The 23824-nt window shown below is 36.6% G+C and overlaps 1 protein-coding gene across 1 annotated transcript in view; it reads right to left on the bottom strand.

The window, feature by feature from the left end:
• The window catches only part of KANSL1L (KAT8 regulatory NSL complex subunit 1 like), a gene marked incomplete at both ends in the record, with an annotated part of 162329 nt that overhangs the window by 125342 nt on the left and 13163 nt on the right, over positions 1–23824 (bottom strand). The window contains 1 exon segment of the mRNA XM_079710263.1: positions 100–241. Coding sequence (XP_079566389.1) covers positions 100–241 — 142 coding nt within the window.

Raw genomic sequence — 23824 nt, 5'->3', positions numbered from 1 at the left:
TACATTTTTATAAAGCCTAATAACAATTATTTTGTGTGGAGAGATGAGAAGAAACTAAAACTAATAATATTTTTTTAAATACAAGAGCACACACAATACCTTGGAGGCACGAATCTGCCTGTGAACATCCGTTAGTTGTTGGATTTTGTATTCTAGCTCTGAAATCTGGGCTTGAAGCCACGTCCAACGGCTGCCAACTCTTGCTCTGTCTACAAGCCACTTCCATTCAGTACTACAGTTACTGTGAACAAGACAAACACAGTTAGTCAAAGCACAAAGACAATCAAGTTTTCACAGAGATTGCTTAATAGCTTCCTTGACTCTTGTCATACAATCCCAAATTACTTTATAAAACATCTAATTATATGAAAGAACGGTATATCAACTTCTCAAAGATTTGATTTCCTTATCTTTCTATCCCACAAACATCTGTTTTTATTCAATATTGTGTACCCAGTAGTAGGATAATCTCCTTGCTATTTAATACTTTATTAATGGTCAAGGACTGAAACAGAAGTAGGCCAGCAAAGGAAAAGAAACAAGAATGACAATACTAACACCATGTAAAAACTGTTACATGAGCCTTTTATATGTAAGTAGATGTCAAGTATAGGACAAGTCATTTGAACTGTGCTAGATCTAAATCCATGTAACAAACCATAGAGTACTCAATTTTACTAAATGTAATTTTCATTTGCTAGAACAGGAATCAATTTTTTTAATGTCAAAAATTATCAAAAATATGAATGCTCTGCTACATTTCAATAAACATATCAAATATACAAATTCTGAGATGTTTATTAAGATAAACAGCTTGTTAAAAACTTTATTCCTAGGATTCACAGCTCAGAGATGAGAAAGAATTTATATACAGCCTTTCTTCCATGCACATTTGAAAATAAGGGTTGAACCTTACTTAATTAGCTCCTCTATCTTTTGGCAAGGGCACTGCTCTAATCCACAGTTTGTGAGATTACAAATTAATTACCTTAAGAAAATATTTCAACCACTCCAACTAGAAAACAATCACTTAGAGTGAGGGGGGAGCAGAGGGAGAGAGAGACAGACACACACACACAGAGAGAGAGAGAGAGAGAGAGAGAGGGAGGGAGGGAGGGAGGGAGGGAGGGAGGGAGAGGGAGTTTGTGTGTGTGTGGTGTTTGGGATAATTAATTAGGAGCTTCATACTGCCAAGGAAGAAATTGAAGAAGGCATAACAGAAGAAATTGAAAGTATAACTGAAGGGAAGTAACTACTTAATGGCAAAACACAAACTTCATGAAAAACTTGTCTAAAAATTGCATTTATTGTCAAAACCCATATAATGCACAACGCTGAAAGTGAACCCTACCTAATGTAAACTATGGACTTTGAGTGATAATGATGTGTCAATGTAGGTTCATAGATTGTTACAAATTCACTACCGTTGTGCAGTATGTTGATAGTGGGGGAAGTCATCTGTGTAGGGACAGGGGATATATAGGAAGTCTGTATTTTCCACTCAATTTTGTTGTAAACCTAAAACTGCTCTAAAAAATAAACTTTATTAATTTTTACACATTTAACTATAATGAAATATCTTTCATATAAACTTTAGCCAAAGAAAACATTTATGCTAAGAGATCATTTGTTGTCAGAGAAACAGAATTATTGTAACTCTACTACACAGAATTTATTCATTATAACAGATTTTATGTCAATGTTCTCAAAAAGCTTTTTTTTTTCAGATTCTAATTACATACAATGTGACTGCAGAGACTGCCATATAAATTAGGAATTCTCTTGGTATTATTATTCAGTTTATAGTTATTATTGTGATTTTGCAAATGTGACACTATTTTAAATCACATTTTCATAACTATGGACAAAATAAAAAATGCCTATTCAAAATACACTATTCACAGATAACAATACTAACTGCCAATTATGAAATTAGTGAAGAAGGGAAGGACCATATCATGCAGTAGTTGCACAGGTAAGGGCAAAGTGTTGGATTTTATGCAAAAAGGAAGTTATTGGTGAGATAGTAACAAAAATTTTTTTTTCCAAGCACTCTAGCTACTAGGTAGAGAAAGCATTGTAGTGGAACATAAGAGTAAATAAGGAAACCAATTAGGATACAACTATAATAATCTAAATGTGGTACAGATAATTGTGATCTCTAAATATTTCGTGTGCTGTCCTACATTTCCCAGCCTTCACTGAGCTTAATTAAGTTGGAGCCATGTGACTAGCTCTGACCAACAGGTTGTGAGCAAAAGTGATAAAGTCATTTCTAGTCCATCTGACCAACTTCAAAGCCACTGTGCAGATATTATTGCTACAAGATGGAAGAGGATCACAGCTCAAACCACACTGGACTTTACGTAAGCCACAGTAAACCTTTGTTGTGCAAAATTACTGAGATTAGAAGGTTAATGTGTTACTCTAGAGCTTACTGTGACTAAAACAATGAATAGAAGATGAAAATGGCCTGGACTGGAAATGGGGTGGGAGATAAAGAAGAGATGAAGATAAGAGGATGGATTCAAGGTTGATTTTAAAGTAGATAGGACTTGAAGAATTATGATGCGGAAGTAAGCATGCGGAAATCAAAGATGACCTTAAACATTGTTTCATTAAATTTTGCTCCAGTCAGAAAATTTCCCTATAACATGCAACTTTGCTGGGTTGTCAAACTGATTATTAGCTCATGGAAATAGAGAAAAATAAAAGTTTATGGAGTTAATGTTATTGTACTTCTAATAAAAATACTGATACTGAAACTAAGTTTACAAAAATCATTTTTATGTTCATATGTGACATTAAATTATCCTAACATAGAAAAAGTAGTAATATCAGATTTAAGTAAACTAAATAATACCGGGGCTTTGTAATAAGTGAAATGAATTTTCTGTAAAGGATACTTTATTCTACATTTTAACAGAAGTAAAATCTGTTTGCTATGCTTAAAAATGGTAACCAATCTTTCCCATCAAAAATGTTCTCTTGCTTGAAAATATGTCTTTCTAAAAAATAACTATGGTTGTAAACATGTTACAGATATGTATATGGCTCATTCAAAGGAGATTGACACCTGTTGTACCTCAAACACAAAACGTTTTATGTAAACAATTTATATAACCAATGATGTAATGGCTTATATCTTAGAGTGTAACCAATCAGAACACAGCTGATGCAACAACAAACTAATAAGAATGTGAGGCAAACCCAGAGTGTCTAGACTCCTCAGTCAGCATATAAGCCTGGCCTGCCAGGCCACTAAGAAGATTTACTCCTTACATCTCTCTGGAGTGTGTTGAACCGATCAAAGACCAACACATGCCCTAATCTTCACTGGAAATAGGAGCCCCTACTTCTAGTGAAGATCAGGGCAAATACATCCATGAGTGGAGACCACCTGGGCAGTGAGACTAGTCAGTCCTCAGAAAGGCAGCACATGCCTTCATTCCTCATCCTTACTTGTTTGCAGTCACAACTTAACTTACTGATGGAAATAAGTACAAGTTGTTTAAACCAAGTGGTTTTCAGTACAATTTCTCTTGGTATTAACTTCTGGTCAACATCTTGAATCTACATCACTGTTTTGTTGTTGTTGTTTTGTTTGTTTTGTTCTCTCTCTACATCACTGTTTTAACCTTGAAGTGTAGTTTGTTCCTCAGAATAAGACAGAGCTTTCTAATATTACACCTTAAGTTACCAAGACTTAAAGAAAAACTTGTATAATTTTGCCTTTAATAGAGTTTGTTAGCTTAGTAATAAAAATGAATTAACTATGATTTAAAAAAATAAAAAAATAAGATCCAACTGTAAAAAATTATAATTCCAAGAAAAATGAGTTTTATCCTGGGGAAAATTACATTAAATTAGGCCAAATTTCTCCACTGGTGTTTGCTCACCTAGGAAGAGCTTAGCCTTCCCTGGAATTTTATTCCTTTAGAACAGGGGATAGCAAATTTTTCTGTAAGGAGGTAGACAGGAAATATTTGTTTTGTGGCCACAGGGTCTCTTTAATAACTACTCAACTCTCCTGTTATAGCATAAGAGCAGTCATAAATGAATGGGTGTAATGATGTTTCAATAAAACTTTGTCTACAAAAACAGACAATAGGCCAGATTTGGTCCATGGGCCATAGTTTTTCAATTCCTGATGTGGAACATGTTTTCATATGCTTCCTATGCTTCCCAAGGGATTATGACTTCCTTTAATGAAGTGTCTTTTTAAATCTTTTGCTCATATTTAATTGGCTACCTTCTTGTTCATATAAGACTTTCAGACTGTATGTATTGGAAATACTTATAGCTCCCAATCTATAGCTGGCCTTTCATTTTCCTAAAGGTATCTTTTGAGCAGCAAAAGATTCTAATTTTGATGAAGCCCAATTTTTCAAACCTCCCTTTTATAGATAGTTCTTTTTATGTCCTAAGAAATATTTACTTAACATGAATTCATAAAGATTTATTCATGTTTCTAAAATACCAAAAAGTTTTAGTGTTTTTACTTTTAGATCTATAATCCAATTCAAGTCAAGCTCTGTGTATTGGTCCAGGTAAGGGTCCAGATTCATTATTTTCTATAGGATATCTAGTTCCTGAACCATTTGTTGAAAAGATTTTATAATCCTTTAATAGAAAAAAAAAAACCCAAAAAACTATCCTTGACTAGATAAAAGACTATCTATATGAATACTACATGTTGTATATACACTTATATACACACAGAGAGCACTTAGGATATCTATCTATCATCTATCTACCTACCTACGTCAACACCATGACCCAATACGACACTATTATTGCAGTTTAGAGTAATTCTTTTTTTTTTTTTTTTTTTGTGGTACGCGGGCCTCTCACTGTTGTGGCCTCTCCCGTTGCGGAGCACAGGCTCCGGATGCGCAGGCTCAGCAGCCATGGCTCACGGGCCCAGCCGCTCCGCGGCATATGGGATCCTCCCAGACCGGGGCACGAACCCATATCCCCTGCATCGGCAGGCGGACTCTCAACCACTGCGCCACCAGGGAGGCCCTAGAGTAATTCTTAAAATCCAGTAAATTCTTCAACTTTGTTATTTCTCAATACTGTTTTGACAATTCTAAATTTGAGAATCAGCTTGTCAATCTCTTAAAAAAAAAAAAGAGCAGCATTTTGATAAGGATTTCATTGCATCCATGGATCTACTGGTGGAGAATTAACACAACACTGAATCTCCTAATCAATGTATAAGGTATTATTTCTCTGTGTATTTATGTACTGGTAATTTCTCTCAGCTATGTTTTGTAGAGTTTTAAAATTTTATCTCTATGTATTTCATGTTTATGGAAGCTAGTATATAGCATTCATAAATTGTTTGGATGATAGTATATAAAAATACAGTTGATTTTTATGTGGTGACCTTATATACTTTGACCTTGTTAAATTCACTTAGGAGTTTTAGTATCTTCCTCATAACAAAGTCCTTAGGATTTTCTATATATATTATCATGTCAACTGCAAATAAAGACAGTTTGATTTATCTTTAATCTGGAATACTTTTATTATTTTTCTTATCTTACTGCACTGGCTATGAATTCCAGTATAACATTAATTATAAACTGTGTGAATGGACATCATTACCTTCTTCCTAATCTGACAGAGAAAGCATTCAGTCTTTCATCATTAAATGTAATGTTAGCTGTATACTTTTTAGAAATGTCCTTCATCAGACTGAAGAAGTTTCTGTCTATTCTGGGTTTCTTGTGAATTTTTATCATGAGTAGGTTCAAATTTTGTCAAACAGTTTTTTGGTATTTCTGGAATTTATCATATGCTGTTTCTCCTTTTTTCTTTAATTGGTTTTAAGCAATAAAATCAACCTTGCTTCCTGGGATAAACCCCTTTGGTCATGATGCATTTTGTAATATGTTTTGCTAGATTCTGTTTGTTATTTCATTAGGGATATTTTGCATCTACAGTCAAAAGAGATATTGATCTATTTTCCTGTAATGTCTTTATCTGATTTTAAAATCAAGCTAATGCTGACCTCATAAAATGAGTCAAGAAGTGTTCCCTCTTCTATTTTTTGAAGGAGTTTTTATAAGATTGTAATTGTTTACTCCTTAAGTTTCAATAAAATTAATCAGTGAAGCCATCTTGGCTTGGAGTTTCCTATAGGGAAAGTTTTACATTATTAATTTATCTAATTGACATAAGGTTTTTCAAGCTTTCTATTTCTTCTTCTGTCAGTTTTGGTAATTTGTGTCTTTCAAGCACTTAGTCCATCTAAGTTACTGAACTTACTGGCATGAAATTGCTCATACTATTCCCTAATTATTCTATTAATGCCTATAATATCTACAGTGATGCTTTTCTTTCCTGCTATTGGTAATTTTTTTCCTGATTGATCTAGCTGGATATTTATCAACTTAATCTTTTCAAAGAACCAGCTTTGGTTTCACTGATTCTTCTCTGTTGCTTTTGTGTTTTACATTAATTGATTTCACTTTTTATCAGTTTTTCCTTCTTGCTTTGGATTTAAGTTGCTCATTTTTTGCAGCTTCTTAAGAGGGAGGCTTATGCCATAAACTTTACACCTTCCTTCTTTTCTAATATAAGCATTTATAACCATAAATTTTCATGTAAGCATTGCATCCCACAAAATTTGATATGCTGTATTTTCATTATCATTCCATTAAGAACACTTTATAGATTCTCTTGTGATTTTTTCTTTGATCTAAGCTTTACTTGGAAATGTAGAGTTTAATTTCCATATATTTTTAGACATAAATATTTGCCATTTCCTACTACTTCTTTCCATTGTGCAGAACTGAGTTTTCACTCAGTATCATTTTCTTTCAGCCTGAAGATCATTTTATGATTTCTTATAATATAGGTATATTGACAGGAAATTTTCTCACTTTGCTTATTTGGAAATATTATTTTGCTTTTGTTTTTAAAAATAATTTTAGGTTGATTTCTTTTTTTCCTTTCAGCCCTTTAAACATATCATTCCACTGTTTTCTAGCTTGCTTACCTTCTGATGAGAAGTCAGCAGTCATTTTTTTTTTTGCTTCCCTATATAAAATGTTTTTTTTTCCTCCTCTTAATGCTTTTAAGATTTTTTTCTATATCACTAGAACTTGGTGATTTGACTACAATACACCGTGGTGTGGTTTTGTTTGTAATCCTGCTTGTGATTTATTGGGATTCTTAGATCTGTAGTTTTATGATTTTTCCTTTTAAGTCCTTGAGCATACTTACCATATTTGAGATATTTTAAAGTCTTTGCCAACTAATCTCATCTCTGTCATTCCTGTCTGTTTCTATTGATGATTTTTCTCCTCCTTTGTATGTCTAGTAGTTCATGTGTATGTATACATATGTGTATGTATGTATGTAAATACACACACATTTATTATGGATGCTATGAATATGATATTGTTAAATTTCTGGATTTTATGGTCTTCCTTTAAAGAGTGATAAATTTTGTTTCAATAGGTTATTAAATTACTTAATGTTCAACCTCATTCTTTTCAGATTCCTTCTAAGATTTGTTAGAGCACGTATAGAGTAGCCATTTGTCATCAGGTCAGACTCAGCCTTACTCTTTGACGTGTGACCAATCTGTGGTCTCTAGTGAATACCCCAGATGTTCAACAAAGTCTCTCCACTCTACATATTCATAACTCAAACATCTCTTAACCTTGTATGAGCATTGGAAGTTGTTCAGATTACATTTCCTAATAACTTTTTGTGTGCCCTTATGGAGTTTCACCTACACACACAGAGCTTAGTATTTAACAAAGGTCTCAAGGCAACCACATGAAGATTTATGATGCTCTTTCTTTGCATACATAGGTCCCTACTCTTTAGTATTCTGATCTAAGGATTCCAGCTATCTCTCCTCCCCAAATCTAATCTTTATTTCAATCAAGCAGGACCATTGTGCTCTACTTGGCTTTCCTCTCCCTGCACCAGATATCTGAAAGTGCCTCCAGGCAGAAAACCAGGGCAATCACAGGGCTCACCTCATCTGTTTCTCTTTTTCAGGAATCACTGAACCTCTGACCTCTGCTGCAATTTTCTGAAAATAATGACTGTTTCATATATTTTTGTCTAGATATTTACAGCCAAAGAGAAAGAATAGCACCAGTGAATCCACTCCATTATGGTTAGAAATCAAAGAATTTTTATATGTGTTTGTGTGTGTGTGTGATATCTCTAAAATGTTTCTATTTTGTTTCAAATATTTCATATTCAAAATTTCACTGCCTTTAAAAAAAAAAAAAAACTACAGTTGCAGTTTAAGACCAAAATCTTAACAACAACAACAACAACAAAAATTGAAAGTGCTTCATGGATTCCTTTTTTGGGTGTTCCTGGACTATTTCATGAAAGCAGAGCTGTTTATCCATCTTATATAACACATCTATCTACCTTTCAACTGTTCTATAAGAAAAACAGTTAATTTATGTTTGAGCCACTACAGTTTTAAGTCTCTTTTTTACAACTTAGCCTTTATGCTAAATGTTATAGAAATTCTTAGGACCAACAGAGTGGGTTATAAGATAAATCCAAATCATTTCTATGAACTTAGAGGTAGGACAGAAAGCCGATAGGAAAGAGACATAGGTTGGTGATCCTTTCTAAACTACACTATACTATATATACTATACTAGCAAAATATGACCATTTAAAAGAGAAACCAAGTGACTACCAAGACTATAGTTCTAGCAGAAGCAGCTAGAAAAAGTCATAATGTTGTAATGAATTGACTATTACTTGTTGTTTTAAGCCTGATAAATGAATGAATTTAGGCAAGAATTAGTTCATTTATAAGCAGAGAAAAAAAAGAATACAACTCTGCTTAGGAAGGCTCTCTGACTACAACCTACTTCTAACTTAATGGATAATCCAATAACACAGGGTACCTTGAAGGAATAGAAAAGCCAGTTGCTTCTCTACAGCTAACAACAAAAAAATGTATTCCAACAATTTCTCTTAAGAGTTCTAAGCCACATAACAAGAGCCTGCCTAGGAGCAAAAGTCAGATTAACCCCTACCCAAATGTACTGTTTCAGATGGCCACAAGGTATCAGTTATTAAGTTTAGGGAGAGTTGGATGGTCTGAGGAAAATAACTAGTAAAGTAACTAGTTTGTAGGCTTAGCAATTATGAGCAAGTGAGATCTTTGGTACTGGTATTTTCACATATAGCTGACTGGAGGCAAACAGAATTGAAACCTACATTTTTGAGGCAATTCTATTAGCAAAAAATACCACAAGCTTAGCATGCTCTACCCAGGGAGTCCAAGTTTGCACTGACAGGACACAGGGTGAGAATCCAGTGCAGCCTAAAATAAGGGTATGTTCTCCAACACCCATTTCCGATATAGACACAAAGGATGATAGATAAGGAATTCCCAAAAAAGCAAAGCCAGGGACTATGGAAAACAAAGGACAAAGGAACTTCTCTCAGAAAGCAGAATTAGGATCCTATCAAGACCTTACTCCACCTCCAAAGCAAGAAGTCTTATTAATTATTGTAAGGACCAGGAACTTTCATGTGTATCCCATCCTTCTGTCTTCCCAGTAGGAGTTTTATTGTAGCTTTCCTGTCCCTACTTCAACATACATACAAGAAACAAGGCAAGAGCATTAGAAAAGTTGTCTGTGGGTTTATAGGTTACTGCATATAAGGAACCACATCTGGAACCGAAAGAGAGGACTTTTACTCCACCTGTTGAATGTGGCTTTCAGTCACAATCTTAATATATTGTGCAATTCTGCCTAGAAATCTGGCAAAACCCAATTTGTCATCTATCCAAACTGAAATTTTCAGTATTAGTTTAAAGAATTCATATATTAGGTTGGCATATTTGGTTTTGCTCTCCTACCATCTATCACCCCCTCCCCTTCAAAGAAAGGAAGAGAGAAAGAAAAAATGGAGAGGTTGAGAAATACTTATACATTCTATCAATATAACCCTCCCCCCTTTCTCTTGTATGAAAAGAATTTTGAAAGTTAATAGTCTGTTAAATTGTCTTACCTGTATTTTTAAAATCCTCACATAACATCAAAATTAACAATTAGGGACATACAAATAAAGGAAATAAATGTTTTCTAAACTAATCAAAATATATTTGCTAAAAGAAGTGTGAAGTCATGCACACCATCAGTTCAACAAGCACTGTGTGCGTGTGTGTGTGTGTGTGTGTATGTGTGTACATGCATGTGTTTATATGTGTGCATGACTCTTTTGTTCAGGAAGCCAGGACATGGTATAGTGCTTCCAAACTATACACTGCATAAGGGCCTGGCTGAAAGGGCAAGCAGGACTAATTCAGCAAGAGTTTTGTACTCCAAGCTCTGCAATTAAAAATCTAAATCTACTCAGAGGAAGGAGCATTTTTTTCTACTGCACAGAAAAGGGCTTGGGATAGCCCTGCCAGCCACTATGATGAGCACTGAAAATAAATGAGATAAAAGAGGATTAGACTACCCTTGTTACTCAAAAAGGTGGCTACCACTAACACAGAATTGAGTGCAGGCATTTCTGCTATAACAGCATATATGCATTCCTAAATAACTCCATGTTCTGTAAAATAAAAAGAGCTAAACCTATGGAAAAAGTAGAATTGGAGTGACAGGACTCAAAATCTATGGAATTAAGGACTATGGAGTCCAAACAAAACAATAACAAGCCATATAAAAATATGAGTACAGTTGAGTTTCTAATGGCATTTGTATTAAGAGTATTAAGAGTCCATCCTTTAAATCTTCATTTCCTGGAGCTCGTTTTTTCCTTTGATGTGGGTCCTTCAGGACATTCACTTCTAATAGAGACCAGTTTAAAAAAAATTAAAAATATCACCTGGAGATAGTTCCTTTGTATTAAAAAGAAATTGATTGATAAAGGCTATATTTACAACTTCTTCAACTAAACTTGCAACTTCCTCAGATCTTTTAATAGAGTATACACCAATTTTTTGTTAAAATTGTTAAGGTGCCAATAAACCAGCACCTTATTGTATTATAGAAGGTTACTTTTACAGAATATTCAGCATTTTTCTTATACTACTAACACTTTCTCTTTAGTTGTGAAAAAGCTTGCCCCTGATCTTTCCAAAACAATAACAGGTTCGAACTTGTTTTGGGGAAAAAAATCCAAGCCGAATTCCACATATTATTGACATCATTCCCCTGTATGTCAAATGTTAAAAGAAAACAATTTTCCTTCTCTGAAAAATTAAGTCAGAAACTTAGATATACATAAAGAGAAGAAGTACACTGGAGAATAACTAAGGGTAAAATAAGTTTTATTTTTCTTATTCTTAATGGATCTAACAGATAATGGATTTGTTTGTTCAAAATAACAATGGCAAAAATGTAACCAATTAGGTATGCACATGTGTGTGTGCTTATAAATGCCTACATGTGCTTATATGTATAAATGAAATGAATGACAGGAGTGATACAAGGGACAAAGACAACAGGTTTTTTGTAATTATAAGGTACTTGCAGTAACTGGGAAGAGTTATAGTATTATTTGAAAGTAAAGGTGGATTAGCTATAAAAATACATTGCAAACTTTAGGGTAACAACTAAAAGAAATAAATAAGAAGTATAACTGATATGCAAAGACAGGAAAGAAAGTAGAATTATATAAAATGTTCAATTAAAATTGCAAAAGGCAAAAAACTACAAAAGCCAGAAAATATATGGAAGACCAAAATGGGAGAAAAGAACATGAGCAACAAATAGAAAACAGTGACAAGTATGGTAGATATTAAGTTACTACATCAATAATCATTTTAAACATCAATGGTTTAATACACTCATTAAAAGACAAAGATTGTCAGAGTGCATCAAAACACAAGACCCAACTAAATGTTGTCTACAAGAAACTCACTTTACATATAAAGACACATATAGGTTAAAAGTAAGAGGGCAAAATAGAAGGACCTTAAGCTTATCTCCTGAGATAAGAGAACACCAAAATCACAACATGAGAACACTAAAATCAGAACAATCTGCAGAACAGTCACCCTCCACAACTAAAGACATAAAGATGGAAACACAACAAGACTTGTAGGAGGGGCAGACTCGTGATATCATCAAATCCCATACCACTGGTGGGTGACCCACAAACTGGAGAATAACTATATTACAGAGGTGCTCCCACAGGAGAGTTCTGAGTCCCATGTGAGTCCCCCCTTTCTAGGGGCCTGGCACCAGGAAGAGGAGCCCCCAGAGCATTTAGTTTTGAAGGGCAGTGGGCTTGATTGCAGGAGCTCCACAGGCTTGGGGGAAATAAAGACTTCACTCTTAAAGGGCACACACAAAATCTCACACACACCAGGACTAAGGGCAAAAGCAGTAATTTGATGGGAGCCTGGGCCAGACCTACCTGTTGGTTTTGGAGGGTATCTTGGGGAGGTAGGGGGTGGCTGTGGCCCACTCCAGGGTCATAGACACTGGTGGTGGATATATCACGGAGCATTCATCAGCAAGTGAGCTCTCTAGGAGGTTGGCATTTTGGCACCAAGACCTGACCCCACCCAACAGCCTGCAGGCTCCAGTGTTGGGATGCCTCAGACCAAACAAACTGGGTGGGAACACAGCCCCACCAATCAGCAGTCAGGCTACCTAAAGACTTCCTAAGCTCACAGCCACATCTAGATATGCCCCTAAATACAGCCCTGCCCACCAGAGGACCAAAACCAAGCTCCACCCAAATGCAGGCCAGACACTACCCTGGGACGAGCTGGCTCCTGGACCTTGGGTGTTGAGCGGGAAGTGCACGCCTGGGATGCATAGAATGTTTCCTATAGAGGGCCTCTTCTCCACAGTCAAGAAATGTAACCAACCTACCACATACATAAAAATACAAATAGCAAGTTACACAAAATTAGGCAACAGAGTAATATGTTTCAGACAAAGGAATAAGATTAAACCACAAAAGAAGAACAAAGTGGCATGGAGATAGGCAGTCTCCCTGAGAAACTGTTGACAGTAATGATCATAAATATGATCAAAGAACTTGGGATGCATAGAGCAAGAAATTAGAAGTTTTTAACAAAGAGTTAGAAAATATAAAGAACGAAACAGAATTGTAAAATATGGGACTTCCCTGGTGGTCCAGTGGTTAAGACTGTGTGCTCCCAATGCAGGGGGCATGGGTTCAACCCCTGGTCAGGGAACAAAAATTCCCGCATGCTGCACAGAGTGGAAAAAAAAATTAAAGAATAACTGAAATGAAAAATACACTAGAAGGAATCAAGAGTAGACTAAATGAGGCAGAAGGACAGATCAGTGAGATGGAAGACAGAGTAGAGATGGAAGACAGAGTAGTGGAAATCACTGCTGCTGAACAGAAATAAAAAAGAATGGAAAGAAATGAGGACAGTTTAAGAGACTTCTGAAAAAACATGAAGCATGCTAATATTCGCATTATAGGGATCCTAGAAGGTGAAGAGAAAGAGAAAGGGCCTCAGAAACTATTTGAAGAGATAATAGCTGTAAACTTCCCTATCCTGGGTATGGAAACAATCACCCAAGTCTAGGAAGTGCAGTGTCCCATGCAGAAATAACCCACAGAGGAATACACCACAGCACATTGTAATAAAAATGACAAAAATTAAAGATAAAGAGAGGATATTAAAAGCAACGACGGAAAAGCAACAAATAACATACAAGGGAACTCCAATAAGGCTATCAGCTGATTTTTCTGCAAAAACTCTGCAGGCCAGAAAGGAGTGACATGATATACTTAAAGTAATGAAAGAGAAAAACCTATGACCAAGAATACTCTACCCAGAATAAATCAGGAGGGAATCGGGAAGATGGCGGAAGAGTAAGACGGGGAGATCAACTTCCTCCCCACAGATACACCAGAAATACATCTACACGTGGAACAACTCCTACAAAACACCTACTGAACGCTCGCAGAAGATCAGCATTCAGACCTCCCAAAAGGCAAGAAACTCCCCACGTACCTGAGTAGGGCAAAACAAAAAATAATAAACAGAGACAAAAGAATAGGGACGGGACCTGCACCAGTGGGAGGGAGCTGTGAAGGAGGAAAAGTTTCCACACACTAGGAAGCCCCTTCGTGGGCGGAGACTGCGGGTGGTGGAGGCGGAAAGCTTCAGAGCTACGGAGGAGAGCACAGCAACAGAGGTGTGGAGGGCAAAGCAGAGAGATTGCCGCACAGAGGATCGGTGCCGACAGGCACTCACCAGCCCGAGAGGCTAGTCTGCTCACCCACCTGGGCGGGTGTGAGGCTCCAGCTTCGGTCAGAGCTCAGGGAGCGGACTGGGGTTGGTGGCGTGAACACACCCTGCAGGGGGTTAGTGCACAACAGCTAGCCGGAAAGGAGTGCATGGAAAAGTCTGGACATGACGAAGAGGTAAGAGACTTTTTCTTCCCTATTTGTTTCCTGCTGCGCAAGGAGAGGGGATTAAGAGCACTGCTTAAAGGAGCTCCAGAGATGGGCGTGAGCCATGGCTAACAGCGTGGACACCAGAGACAGACATGAAACGCTAAGTCTGCTGCTGCTGCCACCAAAAAGCCTGTGTGTGAGCACAGGTCACTATCCATACCTCCCTTCTGGGAACCCTGGGCAGCCCGCCACTGCGAGGGTCCCAGGATGCAGGGACAACACCCGTGGGAGAACGCATGGCGTGCATCAGGCTGGTACAACGTCCCACTGGCCTCTGCTGCCGCAGGCTCGCCCTGCATCCGCACCCCTCCCTCCCCCAGGCCTGAGTGAGCCAGAGACCCCGCAGCAGCTGCTCCTTTAACCCCGTCTTGTCTGAGCGAAAGAATAGACGCTCTGCAGCAATCTACACACAGAGGCGGGGCCAAATCCAAAGCTGAGCTCTGGGAGCTGTGAGAACAAAGAAGAGAAAGGGAAATCTATCCCAGCAGCCTCAGAAGCAGCAGATTAAAGCTCCATAATCAACTTGATGAACCCTGCATCTGTGGAATACATGAATAGACAACAAATCATCCTAAATTGAGGAGGTGGACTTTGAGAGCAAGATTTACTATTTTGTTCCCTTTTCCTCTTTTTGTGAGTGTGTATGGGTATGCTTCTGTGTGAGATTTTGTCGGTATAGCTTTGCTTTCACCATTTGTCCTAGAGTTCTATATGTCTTTTTTTTCTTAAAAAATTTTTTTTTCATAATAATTTTTTTTATTTTAATAACTTTATTTTATCTTATGTTATTTTATTTTATCCTGTTTCCTCTTTCTTTTCTTTCTTTCTTTCTCTCTTTCTTTCTTTATTTCTTTCTTTCTTTTCTTTCTACTTTTTCTCCCTCTTATTCTGAGCCGTGTGGATGAAAGTCTCTTGCTGCTGCAGCCAGGAGTCAGTGCTGTGACTCTGAGGTGGGAGAGCCAACTTCAGGTCACTGGTCCACAAGAGACCTCCCAGCTCCAGACAATATCAAATGGTGAAAATCTTCCAGAGATCTCCATCTCAACACCAGCACCCCGCTTCACTCAACGACCAGCAAGCTACAGTGCTGGACACCTTATGCCAAACAACTAGCAAGACAGGAACAAAACCCCACCCATTAGCAGAGAGGCTGCCTAAAATCATAATAAGTCCACAGACACCACAAAACACACCACCAGACGTGGACATGCCAACCAGAAAGACAAGATCCAGCCTCATGCACCAGAATACAGGCACTAGTCCCCTCCACCAGGAAGCCTACACAACTGACTGAACCAAATTTAGCCAATGGGAAGAGACACCAAAGCAACGGGAACAACTAACCTACAGCCTGCAAAAAGGAGACCCCAAACACAGTAAGATAAGCAAAAGGAAAAGACAGAAAAACACACAGCAGATGAGGGAGCAAGATAAAAACCCACCAGACCTAAGAAATGAAGAGGAAATAGGCAGTCTACCTGAAAAAGAATTCAGAATAATGATAGTAAAGGGGAATCAAAATCTTGGAAATAGAATAGACAAAATGCAAGAAACATTTAACAAGGATCTAGAAGAACTAAAGAGCAAACAATGATAAACAACACAATAAATGAAATTAAAAATATTCTAGACGGGATCAATAGCAGAATAATGAGGCAGAAGAACGTATAAGTGACCTGGAAGATAAAATAGTAGAAATAAGTACTGGAGAACAGAATAAAGAAAAAAGAATGAAAAGAACTGAAGACAGTCTCAGAGACCTCTGAGACAACATTAAATGCACCAACATTCGAATTATAGGGGTTCCAGAAGAAGAAGAGAAAAAGAAAGGGACTGAGAAAATATTTGAACAGATTATAGTTGTAAACTTCCCTAATATGGGAGAGGAAATAGTTAATCAAGTTCAAGAAGCACAGAGAGGCCCATACAGGATAAATCCAAGGAGAAACATACCAAGACACATATTAATAAAACTGTTAAATATTAAACACAAGAAAACATATTAAAAGCAGCAAGGGAAAAACAACAAACAACACACAAGGGAATCCTCATAAGGTTAAAAGCTGATCTTTCAGCAGAAACTCTGCAAGCCAGAAGGGACTGGCAGGACATATTTAAAGTGATGAAGGAGAAAAACCTACGACCAAGATTACTCTACACAGCAAGGATCTCATTCAGATTTGATGGAGAAATTAAAACCTTTACAGACAAGAAAAAGCGGAGAGAGTTCAGCACCACCAAACCAACTTTATAACAAATGCTAAAGGACCTTCTCTAGGCAAGAAACACAAGAGAAGGAAAAGACCTACAATAACAAACACAAAACAATTAATAAAATGGGAATAGGAACATACATATCGATAATTACCTTAAATGTAAATGGATTAAATGTACCCACCAAAAGACACAGCCTGGCTGAATGGATACAAAAACAAGATCCATATATATGCTGTCTACAAGAGACCCACTTCAGAACTAGAGACACATACAGACTGAAAGTGAGGGGATGGAAAAAGATATTCCATGCAAATGGAAACCAAAAGAAAGCTGGAGTAGCAATTCTCATATATCAGACAAAATAGACTTTAAAATAAAGATGATTAGAAGAGACAAAGAAGGACACTACATAATGATCAAGGGATCGATCCAAGAAGAAGATATAACAATTGTAAATATTTATGCACCCAACATAGGAGCACCTCAATACATAAGGCAAATACTAAGAGCCATAAAAGGGGAAATCGACAGTAACACATTCATAGTAGGGAACTTTAACACCCCACTTTCACCAATGGACAGATCATCCAAAATGAAAATAAATAAGGAAACACAAGCTTTAAATGATACATTAAACAAGATGGACTTAATTGATATTTATAGGACATTCCATCCAAAAACAACACAATACTCATTTTTCTCAAGTGATCATGGAACATTCGCCAGGATAGATCATATCTAGGGTCACAAATCAAGCCTTGGTAAATTTAAGAAAATTGAAATTGTATCAAGTATCTTTTCTGACCACAACACTATGAGACTAGATATCAATTACAGGAAAATATCTGTAAAAAATACAAACACCTGGAGGCTACACAATACACTACTTAATAAGGGAGTGAACACTGAGGAAATCAAAGAGGAAATTTAAAAAATACCTAGAAACAAACGACAATGGAGACACGACGACCAAAACCTATGGGATGCAGCAAAAGCAGTTCTAAAAGGGAAGTTTACATCAATACAATCCTACCTTAAGAAACAGGAAACATCTCAAATAAAAAACCTAACTTTGCACCTAAAGCAATTAGAGAAAGAAGAACAAAAAACCCCCAAAGTTAGCAGAAGGAAAGAAATCATAAAGATCAGATCAGAAATAAATGAAAAAGAAATGAAGGAAATGACAGCAAACATCAATAAAACTAAAACCTGGTTCTCAGAGAAGATAAACAAAATTGATACACCATTAGCCAGACTCATCAAGAAGAAAAGGGAGAAAACTCAAATCAATAGAATTAGAAATGAAAAAGCAGTAACAACTGACACTGCAGAAATACAAAAGATCATGAGAGATTACTATAAGCAACTCTATGCCAATAAAATGGACAACCTGAAAGTAATGGACAAATTCTTAGAAAAGCACAACCTGCCAAGACTGAATCAGGAAGAAATAGAAAATATGAACAGACCAATCACAAGCACTGAAATTGAAACTGTGATTAAAAATCTTCCAACAAACAAAAGCCCAGGACCAGATAGCTTCACAGGCGAATTCTATCAGACATTTAGAGAAGAGCTAACACCAATCCTTCTCAAACTCTTCCAAAATATAGCAGAGGGAGGAACACTCCCAAACTCATTCTACGAGGCCACCATCACCTTGATACCAAAACCAGGCAAGGATGCCACAAAGAAAGAAAACTACAGGCCAATATCACTGATGAACATAGATGCAAAAATCCTCAACAAAATACTAGCAAACAGAATTCAACAGCACAATAAAAGGATCATACACCATGATCAAGTGGGGTTTATTCCAGGAATGCAAGAATTCTTCAATATACACAAATAAATCAATGTGATACACCATATTAACAAATTGAAGGAGAAAAACCATATGATTATCTAAATAGATGCAGAGAAAGCTTTTGACAAAATTCAACACCCATTTATGATAATAACCGTGCAGAAAGTTGTCATAGAGGGAACTTTCCTCAACATAATAAAGACCATATATGACAAACCCACAGCCAATATTGTCCTCAATGGTGAAAAACTGAAAGCATGTCCACTAAGATCACGAACAAGACAAGGTTGCCCACTCTCACACCTCTTATTCAACATAGTTTTGGAAGTTTTAGGCACAGCAATCAGAGAAGAAAAGGAAATAAAAGGAATTCAAATAAGAAAAGAAGAAGTGAAGCTGTCACTGTTTGCAGATGACATGATACTATACATAGAGAATCCTAAAGATGCTACCAGAAAACTACTAGAGCTAATCAATGAATTTGGTAATGTGGCAGGATACAAAATTAATGCACAGAAATCTCTGGCATTCCTGTACACTAATGATGAAAAATCTGAAAGTGAAATCAAGAAAACACTCACATTTACCATTGCAACAAAAAGAATAAAATATTTAGGAATAAACCTACCTAAGGAGACAAAAGACCTGTATGCAGAAAATTATAAGACAGTGATGAAAAAAATTAAAGATGATACAAATAGACAGAGAGATATACCATGTTCTTGGATTGCAAGAATCAACATTGTGAAAATGACTACACTACCCAAAGCAATCTACAGATTCAATGCAATACCTATCAAACTACCACTGGCATTTTTCACAGAACTAGAACAAAAAATTTCACAATTTCTATGGAAACACAAAAGACCCCGAATAGCCAAAGAAATCTTGAGAACGAAAAATGGAGCTGGAGGAATCAGGCTCCCTGACTTCAGACTATACTACAAAGCTACAGTAAACAAGACAGCATGGTACTGGCACAAAAACAGAAAGATAGATCAATGGAACAGGATAGAAAGCCCAGAGATAAACACACGCACCTATGGTCACCTTATCTTTGATAAAGGAGGCACGAATGTACAGTGGAGAAAGGATAGCCTCTTCAATAAGTGGTGCTGGGAAAACTGGACAGGGACTTGTAAAAGTATGAGATTAGATCACTCCCTAACACCATACACAAAACCTCAAAATGGATTAAAGATCTAAATATAAGGCCAGAAACTCTCAAACTCTTTGAGGAAAACATAGGGAGAACACTCTATGACATAAATCACAGAAAGATCCTTTTTGACCCACCTCCCAGATAAATGGAAATAAAAACAAAAATAAACAAGTGGGACCTAATGAAACTTCAAAGCTTTTGCACAGCAAAGGAAACCATAATCAAGACCAAAAGACATCCCTCAGAATGGGAGAAAATGTTTGCAAATGAAGCAACTGACAAAGGAATAATCTCCTAAAATTTATAAGCAGCTCAATAACAAAAAAATAAACAACCCAACCGAAAAATGGGCAGAAGACCTAAATAGATATTTCTCCAAAGATATACAGACTGCCAACAAACACATGAAAGAATACTCAACATCATTAATCATTAGAGAAATGCAAATCAAAACTACAATGAGATATCATCTCACACTGGTTAGAATGGCCATCATCAAAAAATCTAGAAACAATAAATGCTGGAGAGGGTGTGGAGAAAAGAGAACCCTCTTCCACTGCTTGTGGGAATGTGAATTGGTACAGCCACTATGGAGAACCGTATGGAGGTTCCTTAAAAAACTAAAAATAGAACTACCAGATGACCCAGCAATCCCACTACTGGGCATATACCCTGAGAAAACCATAATTCAAAAAGAGTCATGTACCAAAATGTTCATTGCAGCTCTATTTACAATAGCCAGTAGATGGAAGCAATCTAAGTGTCCATCATTGGAAGAATGGATAAAGAAGATGTGGCACATATATACAATGGAATATTACTCAGCCATAAAAAGAAATGAAATTGAGCTATTTGTAATGAGGTGGATGGACCTAGAGTCTGTCATACAGAGTGAAGTAAGTCAGAAAGAGAAAGACAAATACCTTATGCTAACACATATATATAGAATTTAAGAAAAAAAATGTTATGAAGAACCTAGGGTAAGACAGGAGTAAAGACACAGACCTACTAGAGAATGGACTTGAGGATATTGGGAAGGGGAAGGGTAAGCTGTGACAAAGCGAGAGAGTGGCATGGACATATATACACTACAAATGTAAAATAGATAGCTAGTGGGAAGCAGCTGCATAGCACAGGGAGATTAGCTCGGTGCTTTGTGACCACCTAGAGGTGTGGGATTGGCAGAGTGGGAGGGAGGGAGATGCAAGAGGGAAGAGATATGGGAACATATGTATATGTATAACTGATTCACTTTGTTATAAAGCAGAAACTAGCACACAATTGTAAAGCAATTATAATCCAATAAAGATGTAAAATAAAAAATTAATAAAGCAGAGCCCCTGTCCTCAAAGAGAAGAAAAAAAAAAAAAGAATACTCTACCCAACAAGACTCTAATTCAGATTTGATGGAGAAATCAAAAGGTTTACAAACAATCAAAAGCTAAAAGAATTCAGGACCACCAAACCAAGTTTATAGCAAATGCTAAAGGAACTTCTCTAAGCAAAAAAGAAAAGGCCACAACTAAAAACAAGAAAATTACAAACTGAAAAAGCTCACTGGTAAAGACCAACATAGAATAAAGTTAGGAAATAATCCACACACAAAGATAGTTGGGAAGTTAAAAGCCATAAGTAGTAAAATTATTTGTATACACAATAAGCAGTTAAGGTGTACACCAAACAATTAGATGTAAAATATATCAAAAACAATAATCATAAAAGGAGAACAGTACAAATGAAGGGTATCTAAAATGTGTTTGAAATTAAGAGATAAGCAACTTAAAACAAGCACATAAAAATATACACTCCGTGGGCTTCCCTGGTGGCACAGAAGTTGAGAGTCTGCCTGCCAATGCAGGGGACACAGGTTTGTGCCATGGTCTGGGAAGATCCCACATGCCGCGGAGTGGCTGGACCCATGAGCCATGGCCACTGAGCCTGTGTGTCTGGAGCCTGTGCTCTGCAATGGGAGAGGCCACAACAGTGAGAAGCCCACGTACAAAAACATATATATATATATGTATATATGTATATATATATACACTCCTATACAAAAACGTCATGATAACCACAAAACAAAATATATAATAGATGTAGTCACAAAAAAGAAAAAGGAATCCAAACATAACAGTAAAGACAATCATCAAATCACAAGAGGAGAGAGTAAAAGAAGAAAGGCGGGGAAAAGACCTACAAAGACAAATTCAAAACAATTAACAAAATGGGAATAGGAACATACACATAATTAATTACCTTAAATGTAAATGGACTAAATGCTCCAACCAAAAGACACAAACTGGCTGAATGGATACAAATCAAGGCCCATATATTTGCTGCCTACAAGAGACTCACTTCAGATCTAGAGACACATACAGAATGAAAGTGAGGGCACGGGAAAAGGTATTCCATGCAAATGGAAATCAAAGGAAAGCCAGAGTAGCAATACTTATATCATAAAAAGTTGACTTTAAAATAAAGACTGTCACAAGACAAAGAAGGACACTACATAATGATAAAAGGATCAATCCAAGAAGAAGATATAACAATTGGAAATATATATATGCACCCAACATAAGAGCACCTCAATAGATAAGGTAAATGTTAATGGATATAAAAGGAGAAATTGATAGTAACACATTAATAGTGAGGTGACAGTAACACCTCACTTACATCAATGGACAGATCATCCACACAGAAACTCAATAAGGAAAGGCAAGCCTTAAATGACCCATTAGACTAGATGGACTTAATTGATATTTATAGAGCATTGCATCTGAAAGCAGCAGAATACACATTCTTTTCAAGTGCACATGGAAAATTCTCCAGGACAGATAACACCCTGGGCCACAAAGCAAGCCTTGGTAAATTTAAGGAAACTAAAATCATATCAAATATCTTTTTGGACCACAACACTATGAGGCTAGTAATCAACTAGAAGAAAAAAAACTGCAAGAAACACAAACACATGGAGGCTAAACAATATGTTTAACTAAGCAATCAATGGATCATTGAAGAAATCAAAGAGGAAATCAAAAAACACTTAGAGACAAATGAAAATACGACAATCTAAAACCTATGGGATGCAGCAAAAGCAGTTCTAAGAGGGTAGTTTATAGCACTACAACCGTACCTCAGGAAAGAAGAAAAATCTCAAATAAACAACCTAATCTTATGCCTAAAGCAATAAGAGAAAGGAGAACAAAACCCAAAATTAGTAGAAGAAATCATAAAGATCAGAGCAGAAATAAATGAAATAGATACTAAAATAAAAAACAGAAAAGATCAATGAACCTAAAAGCTGGTTCTTTGAAAAGATAAACGAAATTGATAAACTGTTAACCAGACTCATCAGGAAAAAAAGAGAGAGGGTCCAAATTAATAAAATCAGAAATGAAAAAAGAAGAAGTTACAACTGACACCACAGAAATAGATCGGATCATAAGATACTACAATAAACAACTATACACTAATAAAATGGACAACCTAGAAGAAATGGATAAATTCTTAGAATGGTACAATCCCCCAAGACTGAACCAGAAATACACAGAAAATATGAACAGACCAATTACCAGTAATGAAATTGAATCAGTAATTAAAAACTCCCAGGGGCTTCCCTGGTGGCACAGTGGTTGAGAGTCCACCTGCTGATGCAGGGGACATGGGTTCGTGCCCCAGTCCAGGAAGATCCCACATGCCGTGGAGCGGCTGGGCCCGTGAGCCATGGCCACTGAGCCTGCATGTCTGGAGCCTGTGCTCTGCAACAGGAGAGGCCACAACAGTGAGAGGCCCGTGTACCACACACACACAAAAAACCTCCCAGCAAGCAGAAGTCCAGGAACAGATGGCTTCACAGGTGAATCCCAAATATTTAGAGAAGAGTTAACATCTATCGTTCTCAAACTACTCCTGAAACTGCAAAGGAAGGAACACTTCCAAACTCACTCTGTGAGGCCACTATCACCCTGACACCAAACCTAGACAAAGATATCACAAAAAAAGAAAATTATAGGCCAGTATCACTTATAAAAATAGATGAAAAATCCTCAGCAAAATACTAGCAAACGAAATCCAGCAATACATTAAAAGGATCATGCACCATAATCCAGTGGGATTTATCCCAGTGATGCAAGGATTTTTCAATATCTGCAAATAACTGAATCTGATACACCATATTAACAAATTGAAGCATAAGAACCATATGATCATTTCAATAGATGCAG

The sequence above is a fragment of the Hyperoodon ampullatus genome (genome assembly GCF_949752795.1).
Source record: "Hyperoodon ampullatus genome assembly, chromosome: 8".
NCBI classification, from domain to species: Eukaryota; Metazoa; Chordata; class Mammalia; order Artiodactyla; family Ziphiidae; genus Hyperoodon; species Hyperoodon ampullatus.
The sequence above is the reverse complement of the archived record's forward strand: the minus strand, read 5'-3'. Positions and strand labels throughout refer to the sequence as shown.